Consider the following 17,875-nt stretch of genomic DNA (forward strand, 5'->3'; position numbering starts at 1 on the left):
AGCCGATTATGTTTCTTACTCACACTTATCCCCTGCCTATCATTCCTTTGTGTCTGCTCTTTCCTCTGTATGTGTCCCTTCCAGGTATTCAGAGGCGGCATCTGATCCAAGGTGGAAAGAAGCCATGAATGAGGAGATGAAAGCCCTAATGAAAGCAAGGACATGGGAATTGGTGGACCTGCCGGAAGGGAAAGGCACTGTTGGGTGCAAGTGGGTATTCACAGTAAAGCACAGGGAAGATGGGTCAATTGAGAGGTACAAGGCCAGACTTGTGGCAAAGGGATTTACACAAAAGGAAGGAATTGACTACAAGGAAACCTTTGCCCCAGTAGCAAAGCTCAACACAATCAGGGTTCTACTGTCACTAGCAGCAAAATTCTCTTGGGAACTTCATCAGCTGGATGTGAAGAATGCCTTCCTAAATGGTGATCTTCATGAAGAGGTATTCATGGAACCCCCACCTGGATATGATGTTGGAAAGAAGGTATGTAAACTAAGGAAAGCATTATATGGTTTGAAGCAATCTCCCCGGGCATGGTTTGAGAGACTTTGTTTGGCCATGAAGAAAGCAGGGTACACTCAGAGCAGTGCAGATCATACATTGTTTACAAGGAGACAGGATGACAAACTTACAGCACTCATTGTGTATGTGGATGATATGGTGATTACTGGAAATGATGTGAAAGAGATGAAGAGGCTGAAGGAGTTCTTAGCTTCAGAATTTGAGATCAAAGACCTGGGAAATCTGAGATACTTTCTTGGAATTGAAGTTGCTAGATCAAGAGAAGGAATCTACATATGTCAAACAAAGTATGTGCTAGATCTCCTAGAGGAAACAGGCATGATGGGGTGCAGGCCAGCAGACACTCCATTAGAACCAAGCCATGGATTACAAGAATCAATGGGTGAGGAATACTGTGATAAGGAAAGGTACCAAAAGTTGGTAGGAAAACTGATATACTTATCCCTTACTCGGCCAGACATTGCCTATGCAGTGAATGTTGTCAGCCAATTCATGCACTCACCAAAGACCCCTCATATGAGAGCAGTGGAAAGAATCCTCAGATACTTGAAGACTTGCCCAGGGAAAGGAATTCTATTCAGAAAAAACAGCAGACTTGAAATTGAAGCCTACACTGATGCTGATTGGGCTGGGTCCGTTGGAGACAGAAAATCAACCTCAGGTTACTGTACATTCTTGGGAGGAAACCTAGTCACATGGCGTAGTAAGGAGCAGAATGTTGTGGCTAGATCAAGTGCAGAAGCAGAATACCGGGCTATGGCACACGGGGTTGCTGAACTCTTATGGCTCAGGACTCTCCTTAATGAGCTTGGTATCAAGACTGAGGGTCCTCTCAAGCTGTATTGTAATAATAAAGTTGCTATCAACATTGCCAACAATCCTGTGCAGCATGACAGGACAAAACATATTGAAATTGATCGACACTTTGTCAGAGAGAGAATTATTTCAGGAGAACTCTGTGTGCCTTATACTCCATCAGAGATGCAGATTGCAGATGTATTAACTAAAGGGCTGGCATCAACGAAGTTCAGGGACATACTTGGCAAGCTAAACATGATTGATATTCATGCTTAGCTTGAGGGGGAGTGTTAGAATGTTAGAGTGATGTTCGGCTGATAAGAGTTCTTATTAGCCCATTCTTATGTTTAACTTATCTTGTAACTGGGCTTGTGTTAATGGGCCTAATCCTGTTATGATTTAAGTCATCTGGGTGTCCCATCACTAATCAGGGGCATCCCAGTAATTTCTTGTACCTTGTACTATATTCATCTATAAATAAAGGACTGGTCGACTGGATAGTACAGTTCGACATTCTCTTCAGTTCTGTGGTTCTCTTCTCTTCCTTGCTACTTCGAGTATAGCTCTTCAAATTACATAATGCATTTATTTCATGCTTTATCTTTTTGGTAAGTTTATTTCATTTCATGCTTTATCTTGATAAAATTAAATCTGCTTTTGATAAAAAATGAACAATAGATTAAGATATTCAAGTGTGTAATGTCTTCTGCAAGTCTATTTTATATGAGAATATCATGAAATATCTTCCCAGTCTCTTACTTTCCTACAAAGGATAAGAAATTGGATTATCATACATATAACACATATGTATGCATGGACAGGGATGGAGTAGATGTGAGAGGGTATTTTGCATGGTCCCTTTTGGACAACTTTGAATGGGCTCAAGGATATACAAAGCGTTTTGGATTGGTCTATGTGGATTACAAGAACGGGCTTTCTAGGCACCCCAAATCTTCAGCCCTTTGGTTCTCTCGCTTCTTGAGAACCGGTGAAGGTAAGCATGGAAAGGTAGATTGATATTGAATTTTAACATTATAATGTTCCTCAAACTAAAGCACTATCTGAAGGCTACGTGTGAGATAAAGAAGCTTTGTTCTAGGATGGAAGAAGCCCAAAATCTTCTAGTTTCTATCCACTAGAGCTGGTCTTCCTGCTTTTATCATTGTTACTACAGAAATTAATGGGTTCTGTAAACGAGATTTAGTGTAGAAAATCAGACTTGATTGAACAATAGATATTTAACAAATCAAGGGACTAAAACGAATATATAATTAAGAGGTTTGTGTGCTTATAGAGGTCTGAATGATGTCAAAGTGCAATCCTTTTATTTATGGAGAGTCTGGTCTCTTTTGGTCCCAAGGAGCAAGTTAAACTATAATGCCGTACTTGGATGGATATCAGATTCTGAATAAAGCAATCCCATTTTCATAATTATCTAATCGAATTCAATTGCTGAAATGTTCTGATATCTTGTGTCTATCATTCTTAAGGCTCAGTTTGATGTGTTTCTCTACGTGGTCTGTTGGCTATTTACAAGCTTGGCAGACTGCAATTCGGTCTTTTACCACTTGGTTTGTAGTAAATTTAGCCGCCAAAAGCCCATGTGCAAAAAAGATGCAAGTCCAAAACGGGCGATTTTCAGAAAGATTCAAATGGAGATTTTACATTTTTCTATTCATCTTTGCACGGAAAGATGTGCATAAAAACATACAAATGGGCTTCAGGCTGTTCAGATCTTGATGCAAAAGCTCAATATCTTTTGACTGTCAGATCTATCAGAAGATCTTAAAAAGACTTATACGGCCCCTTAATCTATCAGGTACAAGCTGTATATCCTATTTTTTAAAATGTTAGCTTATGCAGCCCCACTTGGAGTTCTGAATTTAAAATAAATGGGGGATCATGTCTGTTTTATTGGGAAGTTACAAACTAGAAATCCAACCAAAAGGCAAGAGCTCATATTTGCTGTGACCATGGCCATACAAACTCTGGTGGATCTCTAGGGCGTTCATGTGGGTGGTCACAAGAATTTTGCACCATGTTGCAGTAGATGCTAACATTACGGTTTTTTGGTATCGATGGCATTTACACCTCAACGCCATTAGGCGTCATATAAACCAAACAGTGAAAAAGAGTCTGGAAAATGAAAAGCATCAGATTTGGCGTTTTTTTATAAGCGTCTCTCAAGTTTTGAGAGAGCCATTTATCTGACAAATGGTTCAATCAAATAACTTTTTGGCATTTGCTGAACTGGCACTGTTGCTCCGAAAAGCTACATCAATGCCAAACACCATCATAAAGCAAATCACCGGTTGTCTTGAATTTAAAGCAAGGGTGCAAAGTATAATATAAAAACCTCCCTGATGCTTTTACTTTAACAAAAACCTTCCCTGTAGTTCTAAAATAACCTGCAGTTACCTCTTCTCTGTCAATGTGTTAGTAACGACTTGGAATTTATAAAATTGCCCTTACTACTCATTAGGGAATCTTTCTACATAATTCAAAATGTTAGATTTGCCCTTACACACTTATTTTACTTGACGAGTTTACAAAGTAAAATTACTTTTTTCAATTTGACCTATGGAACCTTTTTTAGTTAAAAGTTCGAAGATTTTCCCTTACTATTCATTAGGGAATCTTGCTCGCTTTGCTTGTTCACCTCCACTCCGACAAGACCCCTTCTTTCAACTAGTGGTATATATCTTCATTTTTCTTAATATAAAAGATTTTTATTAAAAATAAAGAAAAATGAGATCTTTCTTCATCTTCTTCTTCCTCCTTCCTCTTTATTTCCCCTCCTCTTAATTTTTATATTGTTTTTAAATACTTGATTATTAAAATTGGTTATTTTCTACACCAATGAGGTCATTGCCATTAGTATTCGTAACCATATCCTTACCTTCTAATTATGTCCTATTAGGGCACATAAAATTCATTGAGTTATAAAGGTTTAAACCTGGGTTATCCATTTTAAAGATTAAATTTTTACTATTACACCATATAACAATTGTTTAAATTTATATAAATTTTAATAATTTAAATTTTGAGATATTTGATTATTATAATTGGTTATTTTTTATATTAATGAAATTTAATATTGGTTTGCTACTTATTGACCCCACCCGTGGTGAATTTTGGTGAAAGCCCACTCGATTAATTACCACTTTTATGATGTTGGTTGATTGGTAATAAGTTTTTTTCAGTATCATGTCTTTCCGTAATGTATTCATTCTTTGCATTTCCCATTTCTGATACTTCGAACTTTAAGTGGAATGATGATGGCATATGCAAATATATCTGAGAAACTCGTATATGAATCTCAAGAATGATATAATGTTCAAATAACCATAATTTAGGTTTAAACACATTATAAACATACAATTTAATAATTTATGAAACTTCAGAGGCAGTTTAGAAAACAAAAAGGTCGAAGCTTCAATGTAGGTTAATTTTGTTTATATAATATTGGATTGGATTCGATTAGGACAAACTGTTACTATTTGTAGTTCTAACTGTAAAAGGCGAGAATATGTGCCAATGATCTCCAGCTCCGCTCAATACAGGAAGCACTGTGTAAGTTTATAAGGGAATCAATCCTTTGTGGGCAGATGAAACTCAAGACAAGTGCTGTACTCAAGTCTCCAGTGACACCATCAGGACTCCAGAATACCTTTAGAACAGGGTTAACTGGGATAATGAAGTCATATGTTTGGGTTCACAATACAAAGCAAGTACGTGAAAAAGAAAAAAGAAAAACAAAGCAATTACGTGAGGCCCACAATACAAAATAGAATATAATTGGTTAAGTAAGGAATGAGGATAAGAATTATAATCAAATGGGTCTATTTCTTATTCTCATTCTTGTCATAAATTAAAAATAAAATCATCATTTATTCATTCTATAAAAATATATGGTTCAGAGAAAGTCTTGGTCATTCTACTCGTCCTTGCTTTTGGAATTTTGTTCTAGACAATAATGAGCAAAAGTGGGTGATGAACCAAACAACTCCTTAGAGTTTTATGGAAGTAATTAATCTTTATAGGTTCAAGTCTAGTTCATTGTATCTAATATGTTGTTTAAATGTCTTTTTTACATTATTCTCTTTACTAGTTTAAATGCCCATTTGATGTTCTATTGCTCAAGAATCTTGAGAGGTTCTGCAGGAGTTTGGTATTGATATGTTGGGTTTGTCTGAAAAAGAAAAGGCCTATTGGGCTTTCTGAGGGTCGGTTTTGTTCTCAATTAAAAGGCCTATTGGGCCAAAATTTGGCTTGGATTAGACACTTTTTTTGGCACGGGAATGATTCTAGTGCTCCAGGAACAAAAAATAGTTGTTCTCTGTTTCAGAAATATCAGAAACGTTTCAATGAACACTATGTCCTCGCTTGTTTGTCTGTGTTTGGCAGGGGCTTCTTCTTGCCTCTACGGGGCTATTTTAAAAGTACTTTTTCAAGAAGTGCTTCTAAAAAAGTGCTTAAAATCCGCTTGGTAAGGTCCTTTTTTTGGGTGCTTTATCTAATGAAAAAAACACTTATTTATGAGCATTACTTGGTTCTAAATGGGGCTTTTGTAAATATAAAGACAATATTACCCTCCATCATTTATAAACATAAAAAAACACATGTATACACAACATTTTATGCCTATTAAATGCCATTTTTTGCTGCCAATAAATTGCCAAGTCCATTGAGGTTTTCATACAAGCTCCACATTGTCTAATTGACCTCAAACCACATTACTTGATATAATTTAAAAAACAAACCAACGTTTCTAATGGCAATGGGGTTTCAATCAATCCATGCTCATTGTATGAATAAAAGGAGAAAACATATGAATCATACCTGGTTCTTCGCAAAACCCACTGTTGGAGGAGTTTGGTTCAAAACAAACAACAATAAAAGAAACGGAGAAGTACGGACATGCCCAATGCAGATTTCTGAATTTTACTGCAGATCTATAAACATTCCCAATGTCAAAAACCCCCACTCTATACACCAATGCCCGCCCGTGAATTGGCATCAATTCTGAGCTGGCACCTACCCCAACTGTACTTTGGGCCTAAAATTTCTGACCCTGGGCTGAATTGTCATTCTCTCTAAAACAAAGGGTGTGATAGAGTGGTGAGAATTAATATTCATTCAACTATTTAAGAAAAAAACAAGAAAAAATGGCTACAAATGGAACTCGGTTGTAGTCTACTGCTGCTGTAAGTGATGAGAAGTGAGAATGGAAAGAGGAAAAAAGTGAGGAGGAAGATGGGCAAGGGTTTTAGAGTAGACAGGGGGTGTTCTGGGTATTTAGAAATATTTAAATGGGGAAAACCAGGATGAGAAAAATGAAAAAGTGCATTTTGAAAATGGAAGAAGCAAGAAGTCACCATTGTTTTAAAAGGTTTAAGCCTTGAGGCATGAGGCGTATGCTTTGAGGCGAGGTGCTCAGATTTTGCCTCAAGGCTTAAGCCTCACAACTTTGGTTTGAGGCTTAAACCTTTGTCAGAATGAGGCATAAGCCTCAAGCCTCAAGGCATAACATGGGGCATAAAAACTAAAAACGCATAAGCCTCAAATATCAACATTATTTAGTGGTTTCATGCAACAAAAAACATATTTTTAAGTATTTTTTATAGTTCAAAATATATAAAAAAACACTTTAATAATTATGGGCCAAATAAAAAGAGAAAATAAAAAACCAATAGGACAAGTCAAGTTTTATTAGTTTCTCTTAGCATTTTAGCCTAAGAGAGTTCAATGCAAAAAAAAGGTGAATCAAGTTATTAGTTTCTCTTGGATAAATCAAGTGATTTTTTTTTCTTAATATTCTAATTTAATATCCCAAGTTTGTTGGTTTTCTCATTAATTTTTCTAATGGATTTATTTTTCTTTTTATTGATTTTTTCTACATAGATCAAATCAACTACATTTTTTCTTTTTTCACAACTGTTGGAGGACCATAAATCTAATGCCCATTATACAGATGATTCTTCATATGAATAATTTCATAAGATTGCATTTTGAAACATAAAATGTAAAATGCTTATAATTGTTAGATGATTAATTATTATTTTATTTAATGCATAAAAGGTAAAACTTATTGCTTATAAACTTCTATTGTTTTAACTTGGTATATTACACCTCACAACGCCTTGAAATTTATGCCTCACCTTTTTGGGCCACTACACCTCAGCTACGCCTTTAGCCTTTTAGATGTGCTTTTGGCTTTTAAAATGCAATAAGCACTAAAAACGCTTATTTTAAGCCACGCCAAATGCAGCCTTAGTCCTTTAGCCTTGTTTCTTGCCTCAAGTGCCTTTGGCCCCTGATGGGCTTAATCTGAGTCAATCGGCGACCTATGGGAGAGGTGATCAAATGAAAGTTTTGGGTAGATCAATTAGTAATTCTGGAAAAGAAGCTTAGACCAACATGAGATCACAGACCATGTTGGCATAAGATCAACACTCCATTATCATCCATTTAAATGGAGTTATTAGTTGGTTCAAGAGATCATCTTAATGAGACCAAATTGAATCAGTAATTGCATCAAATACATGCTTCAGATCCAAAGAAATGTTCCCTAACCTAACCTTGAAGCGTCTGGGAATCCAGTCCTTTTACAGATGCTGGCATGCTGCAAGAAAATTTCCACCAAAAGCTCATCTTAGTTGCTAAAAGAGAGAAGAAAATAATCAGTTTCAGTTAGATATAGTTACAAAAATGGAGTGGCCCTTGGAAGATCTCTGAGATTATCCCTTGGTGAGTACAAAGAGTTAACTGGGGTTTGGGGATGAGCCCATAAATTTAACTGAAATGGCACAGCACACCTCAACCTCATGACTATGGAGGTCTTCCCCAGTTTACATACAAATATACATAAATTAATAGAAATGAATTAATATAATATGGATTGGAGGAGCATCTAGAACGTGGTCGAACAATGTCTCGACATGTGTCATCTCACAAGAGATCAATCAATTAGCCCACTTGCAGGCCTAATGAAACCAACATTCTTGCTATAGTTAATGATCCTTTTCAATTCAATTTTGTTTATTTACTATTTGCTTGCATTATTTAGGATATCAAAAAATAAGAATAAAATCAAATTGAGTAGGTGTGAGAGTTCTTTCATGATTCATGCCAACCATCACCACTTGAGGTGTTCTAATTCTAATTGTTGTTTTCTGAAAGGCCCACCCATATGTTTTATATGGGTGTGTCTGCTTCTCTCTCCAATATAGCTTCAATGGACCATGTAGAGACAAACAGGATATGGGATCAAAGATTTTTTAGTGTATTTTACTTCTGAATCTAGTTGTTTCCCATGTGAATTGAAGGCTAGAGTTTTCCAATGATGTAAATGAGAGGATGACTGGTATACACCCATGCATTGTATTGTTCACTTTCTTTTTTCCATCTTTGCAAAATAAGAGACCAAGGTAGGTTGGAAAATACAAGTTGAAAATCCTGCTTGCACATATAAATTTGAATGTAGAAGCTGACTTAGCAGCCCCAAATGGACCTCCATTTGAAACTAGTTCCATGTGTAACTGTGGTCCAATAGACCTCCACCATGTGGTAGAAAAATTATTTCTTTCACATGCTCCTCAGGTTGCATTGTATGCAATGCTTAGCTAGATTACTATGTTATAAGCATTCAAAAATGTTTTATACAAATATGTACCCCCAGCCTATTTTATTCACAGTTGGGGGGAGGGGGGTAGGGTATGGTCAAGTCAGGTTGAGTTTGGGTTAAGCCCAAGAGGTTGGCTACCCTACTACTACCTCATTTAAGCTTAATAATGTTAGTTTTGAAACTTTCTGAATTTTCCATGTGGAAAAGTATTTTAAACTTTTTATGGGGTTTTGGAAGGTCAAAAATTGGGGAATAGATTGAATTAATAGTACTTGAAAGTTGATATAAAGTCTTACCAGAGGAATAGATGAAAAGAAAAAAAAAATGAATTTTCAGTGCTTTAGTATCCCAGAATTTGGATTTAGCTTTTTGCTAGTTGATGTTCACTACTGAACATTCATTTAGAGCTAAAACAACATTTGCAGATATGGGCGCTTTTCTCATATTGAATTGCAATGGAAAAAGTGTCATAAATTGATACACACACCTTCTAAAAGGAAGCAAACTGAGAGAGGTCATATAGTTATTAATTATTTTTCCCCTTAGAGGAACCAGAATAAATATGAAATTATATTCTATGGAAAACCAAAAGAAAAAAAAAATCCAAGGAATAAGCCAATATATTATGTGATTTGTAGTTATAGTGACCCCCACCACTTAGTTATTTCATCCTGCATACCGACGAGTCTAGTCACAAATTTGGACCATAACACATGGCCCACCTCTTAGGTGGGTCAAAGAGGTGGGCCATAGCCCAAAAGTTAGAATTGATCTATGACAAAGTGACACTATATTTTGTCTTAATTTATTTAAATCAATATATAAATAAGTCTTCTATTATGTTAATCCCCAAAAGGTCTCCCCTGATACTCCATTGGTTTAGGACTTTGAATTGAATTTGAGTTCTATCTCAATGTATGGAAAGTTATGGTGGCCCAGACTGTTCTGTGGGCCCTATGGCTTCATATCCAATAATATTCCGTTTGATAATTAATGGGCACTTGATTTTCCACCATTATAATATTCTTGATTTAATGATTTTCATATTTGACAAGTTCAAATAGTGAAGAAAAGTCCAATAAAGAAATGTTGAAATGATTATAAAAATCTACTTTGGCTATTGAGAGTCGTTGTCCCAACAAGCAAGCACCAGTTGTGACCTAAAAGCATGCATTATGTTTTGTCAAGGAGGCCTATAAAGGTATTAATCAAATAAAAAATTCGATTTATTAATAAATAATCATGTTTTTGGTAATAAGATAGATAAACAAATTGCCATGAATTGTCGGTGGTTACAATGTAGAACATATTCTATATTTTGCATTGAGAATTATTAAAACACCATTGATCAGCACGTGCAGACTATAAAGAGAGAGAGAGAGAGAGAGCTATTGGGTTCTACAAAGAGATTCGTTTTGGTCAAAACTCAGAATCTAGTTTAGAAGAAGGGAGATAGATTTTCAAATGCTTTGCAATGAAATGGATATGGACCGGGACCGGGACCGGGTCTAAAGCTAAATCAATACAAAAACCGTTGATTGTGATGGTCTGGTTTCATGGTTTGTTTGTTTTTCTTTTCTTTGGTACTGTTAGATAATTCAATGGGACCTTATCTGACAGCTTAAACTCGGTTTCTTAACATAAGTTTCAGAACTTGTAATTTGTTTGTCCAAGTGGTCTGGTGTTGGAGTTGGACCATCATTTTAGCACAAAGTATATGTGGGTTGCATTTATTCATGTTTTAAGTCTGATGGGCTTTTAGATAAGAGAGTGTGTGTTAGAGAATAAAAACCTAGTGCTCTTTTGGGTGGACTTTTATATAACGGCTTCTGGGTTGCAAGAACCAAGAAATCTGGAGAGCTGTCAAACCTCATCCAGTAAAAATCCAAAAAGCACAAAAAAATATATACATAAAAAAAGAGTTTGCATGAACTGAATAATTGACTTTTCAATGAAAGAATTTGCTGGTAACTTCGCAGAAGTGGCTGAATCAACACAGATCAATCGAAGCCCTCTCAAATGGCTCATATTAACGAATCTCACCTAATAGCTTAAGCATTTAGTTGAATGATTCCTTTAGAGTACTGTTACTTCTAAGTATGTGTTTGGCTTCGTGGACGTTTATAGATAGGGCGTTTATTTGCACTTTTCACTTTAAACATTTATTTATACTTTTTCACTTTAAATGTTTCATTTCACTTTAAACGTTTTTACTCTTTACTTCAGATTAATACCTATTAAAGTATGTCACATCAGCATTGAGTTTTAAGAAACACCTGGGCGTTGAGGGAAGCATGAATTTGACGTTTCCCCAAATGCTCTATGCACAAAAATCAAAATGTTTCAATTTTCTACAATTTATTTGATAAACGATGAAACCAAACAATTATTTTATTTTACTTCATATGCAATCAACGACAATGCTTATGTGATACTGATGTGATGGCATTTTTTTAATAAACTCCAAGGGAATCAAACATCCTCTAAAAGAGCCTTCCATAGAAATTATAGGTAGTTTTGTATTAAATTAACCCAAAACTTTTTAGACAGAAATAACAATTGTAGTACCAATGACAGTCATAATGGTCGTGATTCTGTAATGTGTTAAATCATAGTTTCCTTTTTCGTATCTATTTTTAAGCCAAATAACCATCTCTTTAATTTCTGTGGTGGACATAGACAATTTATTAAAAGAATGTGTGCGTGTTTGTGTAAAATTGGGCTTGGACACTTTCAGCTTATTTAAAAATTTCATCCGCAGGTTAAGGATTTTGCACTTATATTATCTGAAATTTTGGATTTAGTGTTAAAAATATTAAATGACAATATTATATAAAAATAGTATAAAATAATTAATTAACAAATTAATTAGAATGTATTAAAACTTTTCTTCCGAAGTTCTGAATATTAGCAAGTTTGTCATTACAAATCTATAATTTACATGGTGTTAGGAAGTGTGGGCGCCTTTTGGAACCGATTTTTAAGAAAAAATGCCCATGCTTCCAAGATCTACTTTTCACAAAAAAACGCTTCTGCCACGTAGGCAGTGAGCAACACTATGCTGTTTGGTAAGATGATTTTCACCACCATTTTTCATGTATGTACTGGCAGATAAGCACCACAGGATACATATTAGTCAACCATTAGGGGAAACGGTTCACTAATGCATGAAATGCCAATGCATTGGTGGGGTCCTGATTTTCAAGGCATGCCTGATTTTTTAATAATCAACTGAACCAAACAATAAGATATATGGGCATTTATTGAAACACCTATGTAGATTCGACATGGCACCGTTTTTTTTTAAAAAACAGCTACGATTCCAAACATTCCCTAAATAGTCGAAATTTCTGAAATCTAAAACTTTTGGAGGTGATGGTCATACACGGATAATATAGAAAAAGTTCAATAATTGAAAGTAAAGTGATAGATAGAAAGTGGGTTCACATGGGGTGAGGTTATTGGAATCTAATGGATTCGGACTTCACAAAGAGACTTCTACTACATAGTACATATAGTGGGCTGCTATGCTAATCCAGTTGTTTAATGAGTAATATTAGCTTATCATAGAAATGATTCTCTTAATTGTCCTTCTCTTGGGTGTTTATGAGAGAGTGAGAAAGAGAAGTTCTAATGTAATTTAAAAAAAATGAAAATACAAATGGTTTAAAAAATATTGTTTTTTCTAAGCTTAGTTTGGAAAGAGTATAAATACGTAAATAGATAAAAAATAATATAAAATATAAGGTTTTGCACTCTATATGGTTTTTGAATCACTGTTGACCCAGATGGTCAGACCGTTTGGCCCGGGAATCATTCAGGCAACCGGTTTCAATTTATCCCAAACCTGGTCTCTGGCAAAAAACTGTTGAATCATTGACCCGGACAGTTGAATTGTCGATCCATTCAACAGTTTTTGACCATTTTTTATTTTTTTAATTTTTTTATTAAAACAGACTGCCCATTTGGACCGAATGATCAAACCGTCAACCCAGAAACTGGTGGCCAGAATGGTTCCAGTTTCGGGTTGTTTTAAAACAACTTGTACTCCTTCCAAACGGAGCCTAAAATGGAAACACAAATGGTTGAACAACATTTGCAATGGTGAAAGCTTCTCTTCTTTGCATTACTCTTTGAATATCCTCCCTAACTTTTTCACCCAGTCCATGCAGGAGGGATAACCCTTCTTGTGATACACTCATTAATGGTGAGGTTTGAATCAACCCCAATTATAACTTCTTCATGGTTTTCGGATCTCTATCACATTTGACCACTTTCAAAGCTGCCCATACTTCTACAATGGTGATGGAGTTTTCCCCAATGTTTCTGAAGTTGCTAATGATGATGTTTCCACTGTGTTCTTCAGCAACCCAACCAACGGTTGCACCTCTACCTACATGAACTAAAACATCGAAGTTTATTTTGATTTGATTGAGATTTGGAGGAATTAATCCATTTAATGAACTTAAGTTGATATCTTGATTGATTGTTTTCATGCAGTTCCTAAAATCTAACAAGTCTCTAGCAGCATGTTCTACTATCCTCACAACCTCACAGGGTCGAAGCTGGCTGGCCTTTACTAAAAACACATTGGTTAGGATGTTTCCAAATGAACCAAACTAAATATGCCATTCTCTTTGGCCCTAACATGGTTCCTAACCCTTTGCAATCAACCATTTATATATACGTACTCTCATTATCTCTAGGCTTTATTGGGTATTCTATCAATGAGTTTTCACACTTTCTTAACAGCAGAGCAATCGACAAATAAGTGTTTAATTTGCTAGGGCTGCAAACAGATTGGATCCAATCAAATATAGCATATCTGACTTTGGTTTTTTACATTTCAATTCGAATCGGATCATATCCATTGGATATCTTAGGGCATTTGAATCAAATTTGGATTATAATTGGATCTATATTAAATATTATGAATAAATTAGACTAAAAATTATCAAAATAGTATTATTATTAACAAAATAACTTAAAAATTACTTTAGTATTATGTTTTATGAATAAAATGAATTGAAAATTACTTGTATAAAAATTGAACCTATAACAATTTAGTGAAGTTACAACATTGAAATCAACTTCAATGATATACATAATATAATTTTTTAATACATATGTGCATATATATATATATATATATCAAATTATATCAGATTGGATAGGGGTAGATCCATATTTGATCCAATTATAAAGGGATCAAATTCAGATTACCCTTAATGGGATTGAATTTGAATTTGGGTTTGGATAATCGGATACCATTTACAGCCCTATGTTTTGCTATTTCAACATATATGGTCAGAGAATAGAACACACGTGCAAGACATATAGTGAAAGGGGGTCACCCTGTCTCCTGCCTCTAAAAGCTTCAAATTCAGGGCCTAAAAGCTTATTAACAATTAATCTATAAGTAGGGGTGGAAATACTTCATAATCCACTAAATCCATTTTTCATAGAATTCAAGAATCTTATGACATTCTCTCAAGAATCCCATTCAAATCTATCATAAGCTTTCTCTATGTCAAGCTTACAATACATCCAAGTTTTATTTCTCTTTCCTTTTCATCGTATTAAAAATCTCCTAGGCTATCAAAATGTCGTCTATTATTTGACTCTTCTAGGAATGAAAGTAGTTTGAAGAAAGAGATTAGGATTGGTCTTAACCTATTAACATGATTCTTGTTATTGTAAGTATGGTTTGTAGCACTTGTCATTTTGACATTACAAAAGAAAGCCTTCACCGTATTAATCACACTAGGACCCACTCACTATATTAGAGAATCTTTTAAAGATGAGAGCTTACAATCTGTCAGAACCAAGATCCTTCGAGTCCACGATGTGATTGAGTGCATCCAAGATTTCCTTATTGGTGATTGGGCATGTCGGACGAAGCTTAATTTCATCATTAATGATTGGATGAATCTCATAACATCGGTAGTATGGGATGTCCTCATGTGTTTGGGTTTACTCCCTCTAACAGCTAGTTTTTAAGGATGAATTCTCCTAAGGCACCTAACATCTAAGAAGCCATGAACTTTAAGGAGGTGTTTGGGATCGATGAGATTTCTCAAAATTCAAAAAAAATTATTTATTTGGTACCATTGTTGCCATATCAGCCGATTTCTCAAAAATCAGCTATGAGCTTATTTAGCAATGGTTGTTCTTTTATGGTAATTATCTTCCCTATAGATGTTGATTTCTTGGGTATTCCTCTTTTCAGCCTGATTTTAATAATTGTTTTCTAACTGATTTATTGATTTCTCAGAAATCAGCCGATCAAATAGCAAATTAATTTGCCCTCAAATAACAAAATAATCAGCAATTTTTTGAATCTCTAATATGGCACTAATTTCTGAGAAATTGGTATCGGTTCCAAACACCACCTAAGATGCCCTCAAAATCCTCCTTTGCTAATCTTGTTTTTTTTGAAGAGCCTATTATCAATAGGGCTTCCCAAATTTTGCTTTTGGGTTTCCTCAAATTTTTAAAGTGTTTCTCTTGATTGATCATGTATATTCTTAAACGTATTTTATTTCCAACTCTTGACCATACCTCCCCCCCCCCCCCCCCCCCCCATGCATGAAACAATAAGCAAGAAAAACCAAAAAAAAAAAAAAAAAAAAACAGAACTAAACCAAACCGAAAAGCTGATTGAAACCAAATCGAAAATCTGGTTAATTGAACCGATCAGTTTGGTGTTTTTAAAAACTGAAGGTATTGGTTCAGTTTCAGTTAATCAATATAGAAAATTGGTGGTTAACTAAATGGACCGGTATATATATATATATATATTATGTATATTATGTATATTATATATATTTGATATTTTCTACGTATTATAAATTAATAAATATATAGTTTATAAATTAATATATTATTTATTATTTAAAATATAATATTATATATATTTCTATTTTTATTATATATTTATATATATTTTATAATATATATTGTAAATACAAAAAAAAAAACAAAAAATTGATGAACTGAACCGGCGGTTAATCGATCAGCTTTCAGTTACCAGTTTTTCAAAAACCAATAACCATGTTTTGCTTTCAAAAATAGGCCCATGGTTCGATTAACCGAACTGTGAACACCCCTAATCTTAGTGACTGGGATTATGATTGATAGAGTTCCTGCATGCATGATTACCATAAAGTGTACCAGAGCTACGTTCAGATACAAGTTGACTCAAACATTGTACCTAGGGATGTCAACAGTTCGGGTTCGGTACTCAATCCTAACCCAACCCTCTTTTCCAAACCCGACCTGACCCACTAAAAAATACATAATTTCCAAACCAGACTTGAGACTATAGAGTCCAACCTGATATCAACCTAACCCAGCCTATAGCATTTCAATTGTATTTTTTAACATGTTTTTCAAAACCCAAAATCCATTAATATAAGTTAGGAATTTGTTTTATAGATTTTAAGGTATCACTTTTTTTTCATTTATAAAAAAATAGGAAAACCAAAATCAATATATAAAAAATTCTAAATTTTAAGGTTATGGAGTTAGAAGTCAAAAAGATACAAGAACACAATGTATACATATAGGGTATCATGATTTGACGGGGTGGTCAGCCAAAACCTGAACCCGATTCTGGTCAAAGAATCAAAACCATAACCCAACCTTAAAGATGAATATGCCTGACCTTGTTGGGTCAAGTCAGGTTTACCATTTAATTTGACTCATTGACATCCCTAAACTTGTACCTTTTTTTATCATAAACCTTTGACCATTCCCTATCTAACCTTTTGTTATTTTCAAAGAAGTTGATCTTCTTCTCCTTAACATTCTTGAAATCCCATGGTTTCCTCTTCAAGGCGAAGGAAATGGATAATGGTTGGTCAAGTCAGTATACTCTGTAATTTTGGTTCTTTCAAATATATCAATTGTTTTCACATTTCTTGTATTATCTATGGAGAAATTTGTGGGATATTCATCAAAGCAATGTTTTAAAAACTAACCCGGAGGCCGAACCATTTTTGCCTCTAGGTCGCGGGTCACTAGTTCGACAGGTCGGGTCGAACAGTTCAAGTTGTGCCACATCATCACACACACACACACATACACGCACACACACACACACACACACACACACACACACACACATATATATATATATATATATATATATATGTTTTAGATATGTTATATGTATTGTATATATTTAATTTATATTTTTTAATTCAGTTTTTATTTTTTATTTATAAAAGTATTAAAAATTTCAATTTGAGGCCAATTTTTTTTTTTTTTTGCAAAAATAGCGGGGAAAATCGCCTACAACACCTTGGGACACATAGATCTTAAAAAGTTACCCAAAATAAAAAAAAAAGCACACCAATCGAACATTAGAGTGCAATGTTATGGCCTCCAAAAGTTTGTATGCAACCCATGACTTATCACCGGGTTGAACATGTCAATAGTCGAATCAGATGAGTCAAATAGTTCTAGACCAAGTCAATGGTTTTTGACCATCTAGCGGATCTTGACTGAATCGGACCCAAAATCCTGGCTCGGTGATGGTTTGAACGGTTTGACCAACCAGGTCAACGACGAGTTGAAAACATTGCATCAAAGTACTTGTTTTTCTTTCATTGCATAGTTCACCATTTGACAAGTTTTGATTAGGAACTGAATGTAGAACAAAACTAGAAAAGATGAATTAGCAACCGACCAAGGAAAATAGAGTGAACAAAACCAAAAACTGAGAACAAAATCACTACAAAAGAGATAAAGGAAAAAGGGTAAATTGCTGAAATCTCTCTTGAAGCTTGGTAATTGCAATCACCACCCATTAACTTTTTGACATATATAGTTGCAAATAGACCCCCTCTAGTAGAATCTTCTTTAAAAAATATGGCATGAAAATGTCCAAAATATCTATGCAGTTATTTTTAACAAAAATGTTT

General features: G+C 34.7%; 1 protein-coding gene across 3 annotated transcripts in view; it reads left to right on the forward strand.

Annotated features, from left to right (window-relative positions):
* BGLU42 (beta glucosidase 42) overlaps positions 1 to 2,752 on the forward strand; it is a 77,065-nt gene extending 74,313 nt beyond the window's left edge. For all 3 annotated transcript variants that reach the window (XM_019195911.2, XM_010244188.3, XM_088901667.1), the window contains one exon: positions 2,143 to 2,752. In XM_019195911.2, the coding sequence (XP_019051456.1) occupies positions 2,143 to 2,338 (196 nt within the window). In that variant the 3' untranslated portion in view covers positions 2,339 to 2,752. The remainder of the gene's footprint in view (positions 1 to 2,142) is intronic.
* Positions 2,753 to 17,875: the final 15,123 nt, after the last annotated feature.

This window comes from Nelumbo nucifera, chromosome 1, assembly GCF_055504915.1.
Source record: "Nelumbo nucifera cultivar China Antique chromosome 1, China Antique-T2T, whole genome shotgun sequence".
Taxonomy (NCBI): domain Eukaryota; kingdom Viridiplantae; phylum Streptophyta; class Magnoliopsida; order Proteales; family Nelumbonaceae; genus Nelumbo; species Nelumbo nucifera.